The sequence below is a fragment of the Hippocampus bargibanti genome, linkage group LG02 (genome assembly GCF_051943395.1).
Source record: "Hippocampus bargibanti isolate YZ-2025 linkage group LG02, ASM5194339v1, whole genome shotgun sequence".
NCBI lineage: Eukaryota > Metazoa > Chordata > Actinopteri > Syngnathiformes > Syngnathidae > Hippocampus > Hippocampus bargibanti.
In genome coordinates, this window is record NC_142735.1 from 7,201,905 (window position 1) to 7,222,102 (window position 20,198).

The window sequence follows — 20,198 nt, forward strand, 5'->3', positions numbered from 1 at the left end:
ATTTTGATTCAACAGCTGTTGGAGCCCGTTAGACGCGGACCAATCGGAGCGTTCGCCGTTATCAGTAGAGGGAAAAAATCCTCACCGTCGCCATAATACAGCAGCAGCGGAAACGGCTCAGAAGTGGCCAGAAAACAAAAGAGAGCACGCAGTCGTCCTCGCCTTTTGGTATGCTCTTGCAGGTATAAACGACACTCTTTCCATCCAGCCGACCCACGTTCATCTCATAGTCCTTTTCGACCGAATTGGATTTCGAAAACGTATCGACGTTTTTCTCCCCCTCACCGTAGCGAGACTTATTAGAATGGCAAGTCAGCCTCAAATAATTGGATCTGTTAGCATTTAGCTAGCTATCTCGCCAACAAGCGCTAAAGCTAAAATAGCTCGGAAGGACTCGCACACGCGCGATTGTGATGATTTGTTAGCCTGCGCACTTTAATAAAAATCACACGATTTTTTGTGCGTTCTGTAACATTGGCTAGTTAGCAGTAGCTTGTTGCTACGATGTTTCTTGGCCTAGTGTTGTTCGCTAAGCAGTGTAAGGCTGTTATGTAAACACATGTGATGCATATATTCATAAATTTCACGTCTCGCGATCTTTGATAAGATCGATGGGACGATGGCAACCACAATGCATGTGTGATCTGACCCACTTAATGACTTCGGTCTGCGTGGAAATGCGTCCGCGTTCACGTTAGCTGTGTGGCGTGTGTGTTATACAGAGTTTGGTAGCCAACAAAACCTATTTAGGTTAAGCTAGGCTAATCAGCCATCGTCAATGAGGGGAGAATAGCCAAACTAGGACAATGGACTAAGTAACGCCTATAAACAATACATTTCCAGGCTATAGCGTTCTTGTAAAATGTTCAATAATCTTTGGCGCTTGCCGAAATCTCATCCGATACTCATGTTTATCAAGACTTGTTGACATTCTCATTACGCCCCGTTATTTTTCAGACACATGCTATTAATTCTCATTTTGATATTTGCACACTTCTTCAAATTGTGTTCATCTCTGGTAACCTTAAAAGTAGGGTGTCCCCAAATGGGTTGTGGTGTTTGTGATTTCAGTAAGTCATTTATTAATGTTTTTTTTCATGTAAATTGTTTTTGGTTTGCAAGTCTTACAAATGATGACACAACTTTAGCATTTCCCAGCCTCTTCTAATGGCATTGATCTCTCATTCTCTCGCTCATCTCATTCTCTAGTGTTACAGGAATGCCCAAGGAAAAATATGACCCGCCGGATCCTAGGCGGATGTACACTATAATGTCGAGCGAGGAGGCAGCCAATGGGAAGAAGTCATACTGGGCTGAGCTGGAAATAAGTGGTGCGTATTTATCAAGGGTTCCTGGGTGGTTTTTTTCTTAAATCTTTTAAGATTAGGCCAAATTAGACCAATCAACTGAATGTTTGTTTTTGTTAAATTTGCCATCTACTATTATTTTGGATTGTTAAATACATTCATGAGGCATGTAATGAAATGAACCTGGCTGGCTGAAACAGGAAAAACGAGGAAAGAATTTATATATTGTATGTTAAAATCATGGGTGTATTTTTGCACTTTACATTGGTCCTCCTCCTAGAATGAATATTTCAGTTTAAATAAATATTAGCTGCGTATCTTTTCTGTTGGGCACAATATTCGACACCAAAATGACTCAATTTCACTGGTTCATGGTTGCGACACAAACCAACTGCAAGTTTCAATTTTTTTCGTACATATGCTGTTTTCTTGCATGCATTTGGGCACATTTAAAATGGATGATTCTGTACCTGCACCCCTCCTTAAAAATAATATTGACGCAGCGTGTTAACAGTGAAGTATTTCCGAGTTATCAAAAGTATGTGGGTGGAGACCTCTCATTATCATCTTTGGTATTTCAAAGTTATGAAAAATAACTGTCTTAATCATCAAATATTAATCAAGGATAATCAAGCAGGCTTTAATCATGGATTGCAGGGTTGCTGGAGCCTTTCCCAGCTACCTTCAGGCAGTAGATGGGGCACACAGAGACAAACAACTATTTGCGCCCACAATCGCACCTTTGGATGATTTAGCCTTCCATTAATGTGCCGTGTATGTTTTTGGAATGTGGGAGGAAACCTGAGTACCTGGAGAAACCACACACAGGCATGAAAAGAACATGTAAACTCCACACAAAATGGCCAGATCTGGAATCAAACCCGGCACGTCTGCGCTGTGAGGGTGTGAGTCTAACCAGTCGAACATTGTGCTGCCAGGACTGGATAATATTTGCCTTTAATTTAATTCCGCTTGAAACATAAAGCACACAAAGAACACATGTTCAGATGTTAATGATTGTACCATGAAGATGCTTTGTCTGTGACCTGAGTTAATGCCTCATGTCTATCGTTTTGAAGTGTCAGGAAAATGACACGAGAGACAATTTTCTCAATTCTGCAAACATTTGTCTTTTCTCTTGCTTCGCTCCGCTTTCAGTCTCCCCGTGTCCTTAATGGGATTTCTGGTGAAATCCGTTATATGACATCAGAGGACCGAGTACCTGGGAAGTTACAAATACAGAAAAATGATTGGAGCCTGCATGCAGCACTATATTTACTGCTGTAAACACTGCACCATGTGACATTGTTTTGTGCACTTCCGTGTCACTTTACAGACACATTATTGTGCTTTTCCCATGAGAATGAGAACATAAAAAGGTCAAAACAAAACTTACTAATTCACATTGAACTATGGACGTTACATGATGGAACAAGACATATGGCTATGATAGTTCATATAATATGGGGAGAGGGGTCAGTCGTCCAGAAAAATCCAGAGATGGTGACATTGTTACTATTATACTCCACAATCACAACTTGGCTGCAGTGGTAAAAGTGTCAAAGGGGTTGACTTGTTCCCATTTGCTTTTAAGGTCGAGTAAGAAGTCTGAGCACAGCCCTGTGGTCACTCACCCACCTCACTGCCCTGCACCTCAGTGACAACTCGTTGTCACGCATCCCGCCAGACATTGCCAAACTTCACAATTTGGTGTACCTGGATCTTTCATCTAACAAGATCAGGAGTCTGCCAGCAGAGCTCGGCAACATGGTGTCTCTCAGGTGAGCCGACATTATTTATTTTCCGTTGTTGCTGCATTTAGACAGAATACAGTGATACCTCGACTTACGAACGCTTCAGCTCACGAGAATATAATCTTGGCATACGGCCTAGGTTTCAGCGGGTGAACACCAAACCACATGGTCGAACAGCGCCACGGTGGCTGGCGGACTAGTTTTCCACACCCCCTTTGACTGCAGACGTGGTTTGCTTTTGAGTGGAGTACTTTTGCTATTATGGGACCGAAAAAGACCTCACCACAGGCTAGTGTTAAGCCGAACAGGACGCAAAAAAAAATTCCGGTCGAGCAGAAGGAGATCATCGAAAAACACGAACGAGGTGTACGTTTGTGTGACTTAGCATCCCAGTACCAGTATGCTAAGTCGACCATTGCTACATGTGGCTAAGGGTCTTTATGTGTTGTCTAAGCAACGGTCTCAGGCAATAAACATTTTTTCTGTTGATTTGGATGAACAAAAAGCAGCTAGCAGGGGACATTGTGTGTGAGGGTATTATCGCCGAGAAAGTACGGCAACTTCACTCAGATATCAAGAGGCAACTACATCAACGATCATCACAAAGGTAAATAAAACAACTTTATTATACGGTACAGTTTATTTCTTTAATTACAATCCAATAACACATTTATTATACATAGAATAAGGTATATTTTGTGTAGTTTTGAGGCTTATTTAGTAGATATTTATGTTTTATGGGGACCTGGGAATGGATTATTCTCATTTTTAATGTTATCTTATGGGAAATAAATGTTTGGCAGACGAACATTTCTCCTTACACACACACTTTCTGGGAATCAATTACGTTCGTAAACTGAGGTATCACTGTACATGGAATTAGATTATTATTTTTATTATTATTTATTTGTTTTATTTGAATTTTCTATAATCTCTTTGTGGGAATTACAGTGTTGTATAACATTCAGTCCTATTTTACTTTTCAATTAGGAAGACAAGGAGAAACGTGTATGCCCCAGTTGCTCAAATGTTGATTTTTTTTTCCCCATCCACAGGGAACTGCTTTTAAATAACAACCAGTTGCGGGTTCTGCCGTTTGAATTGGGAAAACTGTTTCAGTTACAAACACTGGGGTTAAAAGGTGAGTGTCAAATTAACAACAGGGGCAGCCAGAGGTTCCTTTGAATTTTTATTTTATTTTTCCCTCTTCACTTTGTGTTTGCCCATGACAGGAAACCCACTTGCACAAGAAATTATGAGCCTCTACCAAGAACCCGACGGCACGCGGAGACTGCTCAACTACTTGTTAGACAATCTGGCGGGTGCTATCAAGCGCAGTAAGTAGACTTTCTGCATACCCCTTCTCTCCATATTTGAGGTATTTCTGTCACATAACACTGTTTGCCACTGTGTTATGTGAGGGCATTGTGCCTACAAAATGTACCTGTAACCGTGATTTTTTTTTTTTTTAGATTTTAATTTGTTTTATTTTTTACTCTTTTTCAGTACCAACAGAGCAGCCCCCGGCTCGGTCGTGGATCTCTCTGCAGGAACCAGACCGAGCCCGACCATCAGGTGAGTCAACAGGAGGTATATCAGTACAATGTGCCAACTTTTTGGGGTTTAAAAATTAGCCAATGTGGCTCCCATGCATTTTACATTTATGGCATGGGGCTAGCTTGTTTGGAACTGCGTTAATATCAACTAAGCATGCTACCCACTGTAATAACAGTCATATTTTATACTGTGGTGAGGCGTTTCATGAACTGACGAGACCTTCTTAAGAGAGTCCAAAAAGACAACGCGAACAGTCCAATTGCCCTGTCTTCGTAGGGCCGGCACGGCACCGTAGTGGTTAGCATGTTTTTTCCTTTAGTTTTCCATTTGGGACTTTCAGTTTGACTGAAATTTTCAGCCGTTGAATTTGTCAACAAAGTTTTGATTTACCGCAATGGATGGAGGAAATTGAACAACCCTTTCGGCTGCTGAAATGAAACATTATTTTGCTCCTCACACTATTGGTTCATTTGAATGATAGGATTTTAAAATGAAATTGCAGTCCTGGCTCATACGCGCCGTAAGTTTCGAAATCCCTATTCAACAAATTATTGCGCGTTTAATCGTAAACTAGTCTTTGTTGACATCAGTCAATGTGTTGAGAAAAACGTTGTTCCCACTTAATTAAACTGTATGAGAGTAACTAAGCTGTTTTCTATGCTTTCCCCCTTTCAGCATTGTTCTCTGTCATGTGCTACAACGTGTTGTGTGATAAATATGCCACAAGGCAGCTGTACGGCTACTGCCCCTCTTGGGCTCTAAACTGGGAGTACAGGAAGAAGTCAATCATGCAAGAGATAATGGGCTGCAGTGCGGACATAATCAGTTTGCAGGTGATATGTGAATTATCATCCCTCCCGTCAGACTGCATCTTTTGCTCTGTTTTTTTTCAAATGTTTGCCAATCTGTCATCACCACGTTGCACACTCTGACTCGTGTTTCTCCTTGTGAAACATAGGAAGTGGAGACGGAGCAATACTACCATTTTTTCTTGCCTGAACTGAAGGAGCAGGGTTATGACGGGTTCTTCAGTCCAAAGTCGCGAGCTCGGACCATGTCTGAGTCGGACCGCAAACATGTTGATGGATGTGCAATTTTCTACAAAACAGAAAAGTAAGTACTCAAGTTTTCCAAATAGTGTTTTTGAAAGAATTCACATGCCTTCATGTGGTTATTTGGCCAGACATTTCACTCAAATATTAGATTTTTAAGTTATTGTGATTTTGATGATGCGAGACAAAATTTGAAGTTGCTGCTCAAGTGAAGTGAAAAACAAAATGGGGCGACATGGGTTCTGCAGGGATGAATCTGGGTCACGCCCTCGCGCCATTTTCGCATTTCGTCAGCCACTGCCGCAGCTTTGGAACTTTACTGCGCCAGCACTGGCGCAGGTCTATTACGATTGCTGCATATTGCTATGTGATCTGCGCCACATCTGACATACTTCTGTTAAAATACCTAAAGAAACAAATTTAGTTAAACAGCAATTGAAAACTGTTCTTTTTTTACTTCAGAAGTTTTAACTTGCGTCGTCTGCCATCTTGCCTTGCCGATATCAAGCCATAATCAACTTGCATTTGTTTCTGTGCATCCCAAAGTCGTGGTAGAAGATATCTCGGGCTTTTTCGTGATCTGCCGGAAACTGCCGAAAGAGATAATCGAAAATTCATTTACCTATGGTGCATTGCAGTATTGACATCGGACATGGTGGATGGTTGCAATATGAAGCGTGAGAACAGGAGTAAAAGTCTAAAAGACATTAAAAACAGGCAGCAAACAAATACAGTAAAGTCTCGTTATATCGATATTCAAGGGAGTCCGAAAAAATATCGATATAACCGGGACTATCGATATATCCGACCCTGTTTGCATGTAATTTTCTTCGTGCGTGCATAGAAATAGTATCGATATAACCGGGACTATCGATATATCCGATATCGATATAACGAGACTTTACTGTATACATACACAATGACATTCTTGTTTTTTAAAAATACAATCACTTAAGTCTACGGAAGGTAGTGATAATTTATTGCAGCAAACTGCTGTAAATGATTCGAATTTAGTGGATAATGAAAATAATTCAAAAGCAGATGAAACTGGATTGAAATACAGCCGCCACCAGAGAAACACATGCAAACTGACAATACAGGTATGGATTATTTTGATGAAGAAAACAAAGCTATTACGAACGTTGGTGATAGTGACAATAGTGATATGAAAAATATGATTTGTATAGTTTATGTATGAATAAATTCTTTGACTTCAATTAAATTATTTAATATATTAGAAAAATAGATACAGGGATACGTCGGTTTATGAACCGCTTGGCTTACAAACTTTTCGGTTTACGAATGTTAAATTTATGAAAATTTAACCTTGGCATACAAAAATTTTTCGGGATACACACGGAGCTGCCACAATGAGTGATGTGTCGTTCGCGAATGAGCCAGTTCGCCTAACAAGAAAATGGCAGCCGATTGTTTTTATTACCCGCCCCAGTCTTCGGTTAAAGCCACGTGATTGGTCAAGAACGCAGCAGTGAGTGGGGGGGAGAGGTTAAACATTAAAGGACAACCAACGTCACTTTTTTGTTTCCTAACTGCCATCAGAAAACGTTTTATAGCATCTAAAGTATGCAAAACACGCAGTATGATATTTTAGTCAAATGCAAAAGACCAATAAAAATGACATAAGGTGTCTAAAAAGTACTTCAATTTGAAACCGGAAGTAGCCAGTTTCAGAAGGTCCCGCCCCCATGTTCGTGGTGTCCCGGCAAGACGTCTTGCCTTGCTCGAGAATCAAAACAATGGCTTCAGATTCGGAGAATATGCTTTCTTGTTACTCATCCAGTTATGAATATGATTCAAATAGTTCTGAAGAAGAAAGCATACATGTTTGCAATCGATTAAAGAATTTATTCCGTGTCATTTTAAGGCATCAGGGGTGGGAAATGTCACACCCAAAAAAGGCAGAAAATGGCGACAAAGCCGTGTAAGGAATTAATCAGCCCATTTCCACAGGCTGGTTAATTCCTTACATGGAGCTTTGTCGCCCTCTTCTGCCTCTTTTTGGTCCTACATGACGTCTTCAGACCAAAGTACAGCAAAATGCATTGACGTGATGGAAGGACTGCTACAATGTGTCCTTTTTTCGGTCAGGGGCATTCCTTCAGTGACGTAGGGTGAGGACTCATCACCAATTCAAAAACAAGACTTCCGGAATATTCAGCGCGAGTCTTAAAACGTAAAATATAGCTATATGCGGTGGAATCTTTGTAAAATACGCTCAGTAGAAGTCATTTGAAGCCATTTTACAAATTATGGACACAACTTGTCCGGGGACGTCGGTTGTCCTTTGAAGAGACAGGCCGACGACAGAGGGGTGAGAAAATGGATAGAAAACAGTGAAATTAGGACTCGTTTGAACTTTGATAGTTCAATGGCAGAGTGTAGACTGCAAGGTTAAAATATCCCATCAATCAGGCTCCACAAATAACCCGCACAGGCCGTCTGTACACTTGATGCAAAACGCTATCAACCCAGCTAAACAGAACACAATTGATGAGGAACTAGGTAAACTTATCGCAGAGAAAGCACTAAGGGATCATTCCTCAAGATGGTGAAAGAAGGCTATGTTCCTCATCAAGTGTTTAATGCTGATGAAACCGGCCACTGCATTCCATCAAGCCATCAACGACCATCACAAAGGTAAATAAAACAATTTTATTATACTGTACAGTTTATTTATTTAATTATAATACCATAGCACATTTATTGTATATGAAATAAGATATATTTTGTGTAGTTTTAAGGCTTACAAAATTAGAAAGTAGAAAATTATGTTTTATGGGGACCTGGGAACGGATTATTCTCATTGTAATGGTTTTCTATGGGAAATTAATTTTTGGGATACACACTTTTTGCCTTACTTTGTCTGGGAACCAATTAAGTTCGTAAGCCAATGTATCACTGTACTACTCAAATAATGATTTTTCGTTTGCAATTAAGGGAAAAAGCCGAAGGGAAAAGATTTGCAATTAAGAAATATCATGCTCCAATGAATGTACTTGGGTTTATTTCAATCAGTTTTGGGTACTTCGGCTATCTAGTTAAATCGGGCCCCATCAATTTTAGAATTTGGCCCCCTTTTCAGACATAAGGGGCCGACCGACTGGCACCCTTTTTAATTCCCCCAGATGCATCCCTACTTGACACATACTACGACTGATTAACTCTCACCCTGGTCCCCTGCATCTCTTCATATTCAGGTTCAGTGCAGTGCAGAAGCACACAGTGGAGTTTAACCAGCTGGCAATGGCTAACTCGGAGGGCTCAGAGGCTATGTTGAACCGCGTGATGACGAAGGACAATATCGGGGTTGCTGTTTTGCTTGAAGTCCGCAAAGAGATGATGGAAGTGTCTTGTGAGTCGATGCTACCTCCATATACTTGCATATGTATTTGAGCTTTTGTTTTACTTCTGGTTCACTACTTATTAGCTGGAAAGTCACTGCACGGGATGGAGAAGCAGCTACTGCTGGTAGCCAACGCCCACATGCACTGGGACCCGGAATACTCTGACGTCAAACTGGTTCAGACCATGATGTTCCTGTCGGAAGTAAAGAACATTGTGGACAAGGCGACGCGCAGCCTCAAGTTGTCCTCGGTCTCCGGTGAAACCAATGGCATTCCATTGGTGCTCTGTGCTGACCTCAACTCTTTGCCTGACTCTGGTATGTAACGCAGTGGTGCTTGGAATGCTTTGGTTGGTTCGTTGGGCAAATCTAAATTAAATCAAGGACAAAGACAGTGCATCATGATCACTTTGGAGAGCAATTGGGCACCCATTCTGCCAGCTTCGGCAATATGTAGACACGGTTTATTCATCCCCTGAGGGCATCTGCAATGTCACAGCCAGACTTCACAAGTACACAGTAAAAGAGAAACCATCGAGGACAAAATATTAACAATAGACAAATGCACCATTTGAGGGACTCCAAGGAAAATTTTACATTAATGTAAAGAGGAAAAAAACATATTTGTGGCATTGCCTGTTGACCATAATAAAATTGCCACCTCAATTTTGAAGCGACTAGTCTCATACTGTTACAGTGTATTTTAAGAGTGTTTCTGCTTCCCAATGCAGGTGTGGTTGAGTACTTAAGTACGGGGGGAGTTGACTGCACCCACAAAGACTTCAAGGAGCTCCGCTACAGTGACAGCCTGACCAAATTCAACTGTAATGGCAAGAGCAGCACGTCGAACGGCAGGATCACCCATGGCTTCAAACTGAAAAGCGCTTACGAGAACGGCCTGATGCCTTACACCAACTACACGTTTGATTTCAAGGTAAGAAGATTTTCTACATAAAATCTAGGCCAGTGATTCCCATAGATTTTTTTGCACCATTGACTAGTTTCAAGTCAAGTAATTTGACAGATCGGCATAGAAATGAAAAAAACAAAAAACAAATAGCATATTTTCCCAATGAAAAGCCATGCTAGTTTATTAGCCACATCTTCAATGAATGGTCTATTTTGTATTTTTTTTCATATATTGGATGCACTGGATTATAAAGCGCAATGTACAATGCATACACTAGAGAGAGAGCTATGCTCCTTCCGTTCGACTCAACAGGTGGTCATGGGCCGCCTCAAAAAAAAAGGAAAAAAAATGTAAATTAACAATTATTTAAATGAAAATAATTTGGAGGGCAGTATATATTATATGTTGTATACATCCCCCACCCAAGCAATTTATTTCGAACATGCATAATGCAAACACCGCCACAAAGGGAAGAGTATATATAATACAGTAACTTGCAGAAACCTGTGGGGTAAAATACCATATTTAACCACAGACAAATATTTAGCCATGTGTTACTCATTTTCACTGAATCAATAAGCCACCAGTATCTTAGTTCCAATGCCCATCTGACAATATAACACTCTTTCATTCTTTATTTACCCTGTAACAGTGAACCAGTTATATATATTCAGATAGTAATCCTACCAAGCACTATTATCACCTTTTTCCTGTAAAATCACAATTACGGTAATATAAAACCCTGCTTCTCTTCTTCTCTGTAGCGCTCCAAAATATTTTTTGATATTTTATTTAACTTAATGTCATTGTTGAGGTTCCCTATTTAGGCCATTCCATATTTTTACCTCACAGACAGAAACCCCAAAAAGTTACATTGCTGTTCTTGAATATTTTGTTTTGACCATTATTGATTAAAGCCTCTCTCCCCAAAACACATTCTGTATATGGTGGTAAACTATTACTGGCTTTACAAATTGATTTTGTCGTTTAGAATTCTACCAAAGTAGCGTACATATGATAAGAATGGTTGGTTGCTGTCAAAATCCGACATTGTGGGTGATTTGCATTGATCTTTGGCAATATGTGCAATGGGTATAGCCCAGTGTTTCCTCCAGACTTCTGAACACACATTTAAATATAACTGCAGTGAACAGTACAGAATGTGGAGGGTTTTCTGAGTGTATTATCTGCTTTTGCCAGGAAAGAAATGCTTCTTTGAAGTTTGGATTCGATGTCTCCAATATGCGGTCCTTAACAGTTTTTACCCTATAGAATTATATTTTATTTATTCCATGTATAACCTCTCATGATGTCTGTATTTGATGTATTTAACATTTCCAAGTAGTGTTTGTTTTGTCTTCCTTAAAATGATTGCTAAATTGCTTTTATCAAACCATATGGTTATGTCTACGCAACTTTCTCTTCCTTGGAATCTATAAGCTTTTCTTCTTCTGTCTAATTATTTTGGCTTTTTATTTTTTTCACCCACACACACACAAAATCTGGCAAATTTGTGATTTTAGGAATTTCAGGGGGCTGCATTTATCGTAGGGTCATAGATAAAAATTGCCTAAAAGTAATCTGGATATTAGTCGACAAATGTTGAAGAAATAGGTGTTTGAGTTTGTTGTTTTGCTTTCACGAGCGTAACCATGTTGAGGCACGAACACTTGAAGAAGTAACACCCCTCACTTTTCATTCTCAAGAGTTCGAAATTTCAGCACGAACGGACATAAAAGGCAGATTAATGAATATGGGGTATTTCAATTGCATTTTTTGCAAACTAATTCATGCATGATGGGCTAGGTACGGCATCAGTGCAATATTCAAACCGGTAGATAGGCAAGCTGACATAGGTGCCATAATCCAAAAGTGCCAAAAAGTGTTAGAAAAACACCGAAGTATCATGGCTTGAGGAAAAGGACTTGAACTTATTATTATTTTTTTTTTTTTGCTCGACTACTTTTGAAAGGTCAACAAACCTGCTAAATTAGTTAAAAGATACACAGCAAGTATTCTCTTATATAGAATCATATTTGTGCTGTCCAATCTTTCCTTTACAGAAATGTCATATGTGAGAACGGGCTACAGTGAATGTCCTTTATGAACTTGCAAGTATGCACGCAAAATATATGTGAAACATCACAAGAAATGGAAAAATATATGCTCCAGACATTGTTTATGACACAAAAGCTTCAACATCATGTACAGATGCAGTATCACAAATGTAGGACAATTTGCACTAAAATAAGACTTGTAACAAACAGACCTGGTGGCTTTTCTATCCACTCACTCAGTGTCTCTAACATTACCTCCCCTCGATCGCGCCACCCAAGACAGCGTTGCTCAGTTGGATTTAATCTGACCTGTTATGACCGATTATGTTATAGATGAAATGACTTTAACTCAACCCACGTAGAATGAACTACAATATGTAATCCAAGAATTAACTTTAATGTTGCCTCCTTTCAGGGTGTCATCGACTACATTTTCTACTCCAAGCCTCACCTAAACGTCCTGGGCATCCTGGGCCCCCTGGATCCTCACTGGCTGGTCGAGAACAATGTCAGCGGCTGCCCGCACCCTCACATCCCCTCCGACCACTTCAGTCTCTTCACCCAGTTGGAGCTCCTTCTGCCCAACTTGCCCCCCCAGGTCAATGGTCTCCATCTGCCTGCACGCAGGTAGTGAGTCCCTGCCGCTCCACCAGGCGAGGGTGGTGGTGGTGGTGGGAGGGGTTCTCCCCGTCTCACCACGTCCCCTCCCACGATCAGCTCTTCCCTCTGCCGCCCGGAGAAAGAAGGCAAAAAAGAAAAAAAAAACACATGTAAAATATTCATACCGTGAGGTCTGGCCAACAGGGATTTCGTATGATGTTATAGATATTCTATATTTTTCTTTTTTCTCTCTCTGTGATTTTTTTTAACTGCTCAATTCCAGTACACGTTGCTTAACATAATTTCTCTTTTGGACTCCCTTTTCCCACCCATCCATCCTCTTTACCGTCTTGTGACGCCACACAGGATACTAGCTCATTGCGCGTTTTTTGACGCGAGAGGGAGGGCCACGTTTAGTGGAGAGGTTTATGAGCTGATGGTGCGTGTGTGTCTGCCTGTTCTGTATAAACCTGAAACCAGCAAATATGGCAGGCGTGTCACGCTTTACACATGCATCGGGGTCAGAAGAAGTCTGGTAGTCGGGAGTCAAGATGGAAGCTTTTCCCACTGTCATTCGGTGGTGCTTGGGGCCCCTATCGAGTGCCCGCGGCCTCCCGTGGTGCTACACCTTCGACCCCGGCCCAGCCCAGTCCAGCCCCTTTGTCCCACTTGTGCAATGGCTCCGACACCCGCAGAGCCACCCAACGGTGCTGCACAACTTCACACAGCCCGCAGGGATGCTTTGAGAAACAGCCACCAAACTAATTTCAGACTGTTTCAGGTGTTGTTGTTAGTCTCGTCTCAGCCTGCACTTAATTTTGGGCGGGAGCCATTTGGGCTTGTGGTCTTGATTTGGTTCTAGTCAGGAAGCGAGGGAGCGAGTCTTGGGTGGTACGACCACCATTCCTCTCACTGTCCAGCTCAAAGCACGCGCACACACGCACGTAGCGTGGTCTTGAGGGCCAGTCGTGACATTCCCGCTCCATAAGTCCCACATACACACTCTCGCACGATATCAGTGTTTTGTGTTTTTTTTTTTCTTCCTCCAAACAAGTGTTTGTACAGAATCAAAAGCATAAATTCAGTCTTTACATGATTGTATACGAACCACAGACAACATTTTTTCTGGTGTTTTTGTACCAAGAGTAAATTATGATTGCATTTGAGAAATTGTATGTAAACTATGACTAAATTTTTATCACATTCATGTCGCGGTGAAACTAATAACCAGCTTGTACAAACATAAGCAGAAGAAGAGGTTGTTCACGGCGCATTCGTCACAACTTTGCACTCCCTTTTGAGATGAACCATTGCATAGAGTATATGTTGGTTTTCAGGATTTTGTTTGTTTGTGGTGATTTGTATGTAGATCTGCCCAACCCTGCACCAACATACACCACTTCTATGTGACGTGTGACTGACGCCCACTCAGACCCCCCCCCCATGTCCGAGCAAACAATGTGCCTCATAGTAGCAGTCGTTGTCTTGCACTACTAAAATTCGACCGAAGCCTGAACAACCTTTTCTCCTTTTATTTTTAAATACTGTTGAGACATTTGTGAAAATTTTATGTCCATTAGTGTTTTGTTAGAGTTGGTTCTCCTTTTTTATGAGCTTTGACGATGTTCTTGGTGTTGTGTATATTCCTTTTTTTGCGCCCCCCCCCAACCAGGTGTGTGTGTCACCCACCACCTCCAAACACACACACCTTCATAAAAGAGGTGTCTCTTTTATGGTTACAATTATTTGATGGTTACATCTATACAGCTCTGCTACTTTGCTTTCACAGCGAGATCATCTCCACATTTCGACCCCAATTTTTACTTAGCTGAGCTGTCATTTTAAAACCATCTTGACCAACCCCTTCATATCATTGTCACAGACTTGCACACAGTCGCTGCGGCTGCTGTGCCATCTGTGGGACCCCCACCCCCCTATCACCCTAAAAAAGATATTTCTCATTTAGTTCCTCCCCGCCCAAAAATGTTGGCAACTTGCCTGGCTTTAATGCCACGGGAAGATGAGCACTTAGTAGAGGACTGCCACCACACCCACATTTCGCCGCTTCGTTTTAAAGCGACAGACGCAAAGAAATGGGAAGTATTAAGTTAGTCCTCAGAGGTCTTTCTTGTCCTGTTTGTTTGCATCCTGTTTTTAACTGAAAACCAACAATGTCCACTTTTTTACTTCCTTTTCCTGAATGGCATTAGTATTGTAGTAGATGAAAAAGCTAGCCTTTTTTGTAAAGTGTGAATAAAAGATGTATCTCATGTTTCCTTTCTGAAATATTGAATTGTGTTGATGTATAAATACTGAATTCTGCAACGGTATTGTTTTTATTGCTACTTTTTGGTACTTTTCCATCATAGACGCCGATCCCGCCATAAACCAAATCCTTTGTCCATTATGTGTACAGGAGTTGAATGTTCCGGAATGAAGGATGGGGCGTTTTGGCATCAGGAAGTGTCACTTTTTTGTGCGTGTTTTTTTTTGTTATCTTTCAGCTTTATTGCATATATTTTGTCTGGCACTAGCTGGAGCGTGCTTGTGCCTGAAGGTGAGGGAAGCAGAGCTGACCTCCTTGTGGCTGATGAGTTTATGATGTGCCGCTGGTCACCAGCCTGCTCCTGTAATCACCCCCCCCCCCCCCCCCCACCATCCCTATTTGGAAATGTCCCATTGCTTCATTTCGCACGCATCCCTCGCAAAGGCCGCCTGCCGCCTCCAAAGGCCAAATCACAAAACAAAACTCCCAACATTGTTTTGTGCTGTGTGACTTGTTTTTTGTGCTCCTTTTGGTGTCAACTGAACTATTTCCACCAGGCTGCATCTTTTTGTTGTTATTGCAGTGCACACCAAAGCTGCTCGTAGTAACAGATCATACCCTCCACCCACCAATCCAAGTTATGCGGAATGAACTGACTATATTACTTTACGATATAATTGATTGCATCCCTTTCAGAAAAATGGCAATAATACTCAACATTCAAACACTTTTAAAGACATTTTATGTGGAGACTAATGTAGCTTCTTCCTCTAACACATCCTCTTACAGTTGTTATCTGATAACATTAATTTCACCTGTATATTTGCTCATCTCTTTCCCCTGCTCACCTCGTGCTAGTTGTTCAATGATCAGGATTGTCTATCTGTAGTCAGCTGAGTACATTTTATTGATCTGTCACTGTTCATGCACTGGACCAACTATTGTTTACCATTCATGAAATACCAGCAAAAAAGAAATAAATAAAATAACTGACTATTAAACACTTGCACAATGTTGTAGAATGTCCATTAACCCAGACAAGAAATCAAGGCAGCTCTTTTCAAATCAGTGCGTATTATTTAAAAAAAGAAACTGAATGGTAAACAATGTTTTCCGTTGTACACTTAGCCGTCCTCAATTCTCTTGGACTAGTTTTGTATTTTTTTTCATTGACTACAGGTTCTGCTTGTTCCTTTTCACCAATCTATGTATTTTCCTACTTGTTCAGAATAAATTCTATATTATCTGTTTCAAGTTGTGTCACCTTTTATTCTTTGCAATGAGTATTAGAAATAAATTCTGTCCCCATCTGGCCTCATTTTCCTATTTCATCAAATGTGCTTTAATGGAAGTCACTATACATATATCCGCGAAGCTTCTTAAACTCCAGTGTATACCCAGTACATTTACCAATTCCCCCCAAGTAATGTGTGATTTTCACTTCATTAATCCATAAAATAATGTAGTTTCTATGAAAAGATAATGATGACAGTTTAGAGCTGGAGTACAGTGGCATGTTGACACATAAAATGTATTTGGTCAGCTTAAGTAACACACTAAGTGATGTTTTAGTTGTCAATAGGATTTGAGCTCCCTCACCATCTACCCTCATCACAAATAATCAGTTCACATTCATTCCTTCATTCCATTCATTTTCTGTTACGCTTAATGCTCACTCGGATCACCGAGGGTGCTGGAGCCTATCTCAGCCGTCATCGGGCAGTAGGCGGGGGCTTGAGCTTGCATCGCAAGCGCATGCATCTTTTTGGAATGTGGGAGGAAACCGGAGATCCCGGAGAAAATCCACATGGGCCTCCGGCGAACATGCAAACCCCACACAGAGCGGGACTCGAACTCATGACCTCTGCACTGTGATGCCATTATGCAAAACACTTGATTCCTGGCCACAGTATTGACAATAATAATTGCACTTGTACTGTCAGGAGGTTTCAAAGTTTACATGGTTCTTTAGTGAACCCGAGTCCGTACGTGTCTTTTTGAGATGACATTTTAGGGACTACAGGTAAGCCGATTACGTCGATCGTGATCGACCGATTGGTTACGGAATGGCCTAATGTCATAGAGGAGAAAAAAAACATGTATCTTTTTGCATGTTGCGAATATATTTTATACTAATGGATATTGCACCAGAATCACCCTATCAGTGTATTTTTTTATTAAAAATATTCATTAATAAACTAAAATAAAGCAGCAGGTGGCACGTGACGTCCGTCACCGGAAGTTGTGAGCGCTCAGCAGTCTGGAATTTAAGATTGTAATCACAGTTATATCTTTTATCGTCATCGTTACTCTCATTCTGAGTTTGTATCATATAAAATTCCCCGAGGGCACGGGCTAAGGACCGGAATCTATAGGGCCGAGGAGGAAACACTTTAAAACGGTACGTGTGAGCTATGATATTTGACTGGATGCGTGTGTACGTGAGTGTGCGTGCGCGGTAACAGGTGGATTGCGGGAGTTGAGTTGATTGAAAAGTTTTTGCGCAAAAGTGCCTGTCGAATGCCATCATCCCAATCTATCACAGAAAATAAAAGACAAGAAAATAACATTAGATAATCTTGCGGCACCCTCAATAATCGTTTAAATAATTGTTTTCTAATTTTGTTTCATATTTATGGCATAGAAAAAAAATATTGACTGTAATTATGACGTCACCGAAGGTTGCGACTTGTTAATGTAGAGTGCGTGCGTTATATGTTTCTATTTACGTAATATTTCGTTCAAGCACCCCCCAATATACATGAGAATAGCGTGTAGAATCATTTGCGGACACTAGGTGATGCCAAAGTTTCACATGCGAGGATGATCCAATGTCGAAAAGTCAAGTCAGTGTGCAAAAAGTAGTATTGGAAGAGAAGCAGATGTAGCTCTTTTTAAAACGACAACCCATATTTTATGGATACACAGGTGGAACAAGTGGGTCGAAATAAAGCACATTTTGAACTGAAATAACCATGGGAAGAGATAGAAATTGATTTTGACACAGTATATATAAGGCTTCACTCCTTGCAGAGCTGGAAAAATACTTTGACTCGAGTATTGGTTCTAATTATTTTTGTATAAAAAAAGATGATTAATTCAAGTACATGACTTAATAATTTTAATAGGGCTCAGTCTAGTTCTGTGGCATGGCTTACTTTACCTCTACCATTTACCGTAAATATATACAACTGTGTGTCATCATCCATGCATGTTGAAAATAGTAAACAGCCTATTTTGACAAAATACAGAGTACAGAATAAACGTATAAATAATTCAAATGTAGGGAGGGTTTCAGAAAAAGATAAAAATCATATATATTTGAAAAATCTTACAGAACCTGTACAGTGAAGTCAAAGATTTGTTTTAAAACACATTATACACTTTTGACAGTAATTGCTGAAAACGTGTGAAAAGACTGAGAGCTATTTTCTGATATTTTGGTGGCATTGCCTGCATTCACTGTCGCCTTTCGTTTTGTGTTGGCTGAACTGTCAAGTCCTGCTGCAGCTGGGAGCTTTGGCATGGAAAATGCCACGTCATGATTATCAAAGGTTTTGGGTGACTTATTTTAAAGACTGAGATCTATGATCATGTCCGCGTTTGTATGTGTGTGTTCAATTGTGACTATGACCGAGAATTTGTTGAAAGACACACTCCTTTTTTCCTCGTCTCCTCAAGGTTGGCAGATGACAACTGTTGTGTTGACGTGGCAGTGCAATTAGAAAGCCCGTGAAGTCCTATCACACATGTACACTTTCAATCTCTCTTCGCTTTATCCTCGACTCCCCTCTAAACCACTTTTTTTAAATCCTTCCTCTGAAATTCCCACTTGTGTCGATGTGTGCATGCACGGGGCCATTTGACCGAGTGATGCTCTGCCAACTCCCGCTCACTCGTGTCTTTGGCTTTCCTGCTTACAAATCCAAGTTGTGAAGATCCAAGTTGTGAGATATATGAAATCTAAAGCTCAGTGTTTGTGTTTCTCATTGGGGATGTCAGACTACACATAAAAACCAGAACTGAAAGAGGCGACAATATATTATCCCTGTTCATTGCTGTTGAGTAAAAGTCAACAAGTCAGTGTGACTGACGTTTGACAAGAGCCAAAATACGGATGTCTTGGCCATGGAAATGCAGATTCACAAAATGTCCCAGGATTCCTATCAAAGAAGGCAAAAGCCTGATTCCCATGTTTGTCAACATTTCCTGAACTTTATCCTATGGTTATACGTGTGTTGTGAGTCTTTCCCCTGAAAAATCATGTACACCAGGGGTGTCCAAAGTCGGTCCTCAAGGGCCGCTGTCCTGCTTGTTTTCCAGCTCTCCCAGGAGCAACACACCTGATTCAAATGATCAGCTCCTCAGCCAGCTCTGAAGCAGCATCAAAATGGTCCTGATGATTTGAATCAGGTGCGTTGCTCCTGTGAGAGCTGGAAAACAGGCAGGACGGCGGCCCTCGAAAAACGACTTTGGACACCCCTGATGTACAGTCACACCAGGAATTTAGAGTGTTCAATCATCCTGCAATGCCGGGTTTTGGAATGTGGGAAGAAAACCCGCGCAGGCACAGAGAGAACATGCAAACGCTACATAGGAAGGCCTGAGCTGGAAGCGAACCCACAACCTCTGCACTGTGAGAGCAGATGCACTCACCAGTTGACTACCTTGCCCCCACTGCTTTATCTTTGACGACCGGTAATTTAAAGATGGTGGCCTGGTAGACAAGTGGTTAGCATGCCGGCTTCACAGTGCAGAGGTTGTGAGTTCGGCCTCCCTGCGTGGAGTTTTCATATCCTCCCTGGGCCCGTGTGGGTTTTCTCCGGGTCCTCCGGTTTCCTCCCACATTCCAAAAACATACATGGCAGACTTATTGAACACTCCAAACTGTCCCTAAGTGTCAGTATAAGTGTGGTTATATGTCACTATGTGTCCTACGATTGGCTGGCAATCAATTCAGGGTGTCCCCAGCCTCGTGCCCAAAGACGGCTGGGATAGGCTCCAGCAACCCCCGCCTCCCAATGGTCAGTTTTGCTATTATTATAGCCAGATGTGCCTCACTTTGCACAATATTGTTTGGAACTAAAGCAAAACAGTGCTAATTTGGGACTCATTCCAAATTCAAACTGAATGTATCTCCAAGTTGATTTTTTTATGTTTCTGCATGGAAAAACACCCAACAAATGGACAACCTTCTATACTCCTCAAACGGTTTAAACACAATGAATGTTCTCTATACAGCTGCGAGTGAGGAGGACATTTAACACTGGCAAGAGTCTGATGCAAGCATGTGAACATGGATTCCTTTGCAAGGTGGTCAGCTGTCATCAC

At 41.1% G+C, this 20,198-nt stretch overlaps 1 protein-coding gene across 1 annotated transcript; it reads left to right on the forward strand.

The window, feature by feature from the left end:
* Nucleotides 1–149: 149 nt before the first annotated feature.
* Nucleotides 150–16,121, forward strand: cnot6a (CCR4-NOT transcription complex, subunit 6a). The gene is made up of 12 exons (XM_089023062.1): nucleotides 150–168; nucleotides 1,210–1,331; nucleotides 2,902–3,088; nucleotides 4,117–4,202; nucleotides 4,294–4,398; nucleotides 4,568–4,636; nucleotides 5,294–5,451; nucleotides 5,577–5,731; nucleotides 8,889–9,043; nucleotides 9,119–9,352; nucleotides 9,766–9,968; nucleotides 12,417–16,121. The coding sequence occupies exons 2-12, from the start codon at nucleotides 1,220–1,222 to the stop codon at nucleotides 12,630–12,632; spliced, it is 1,680 nt and encodes a 559-aa protein (XP_088879188.1). The 5' UTR covers nucleotides 150–168; nucleotides 1,210–1,219; the 3' UTR covers nucleotides 12,633–16,121.
* The last annotated feature ends 4,077 nt before the right edge of the window (nucleotides 16,122–20,198 follow it).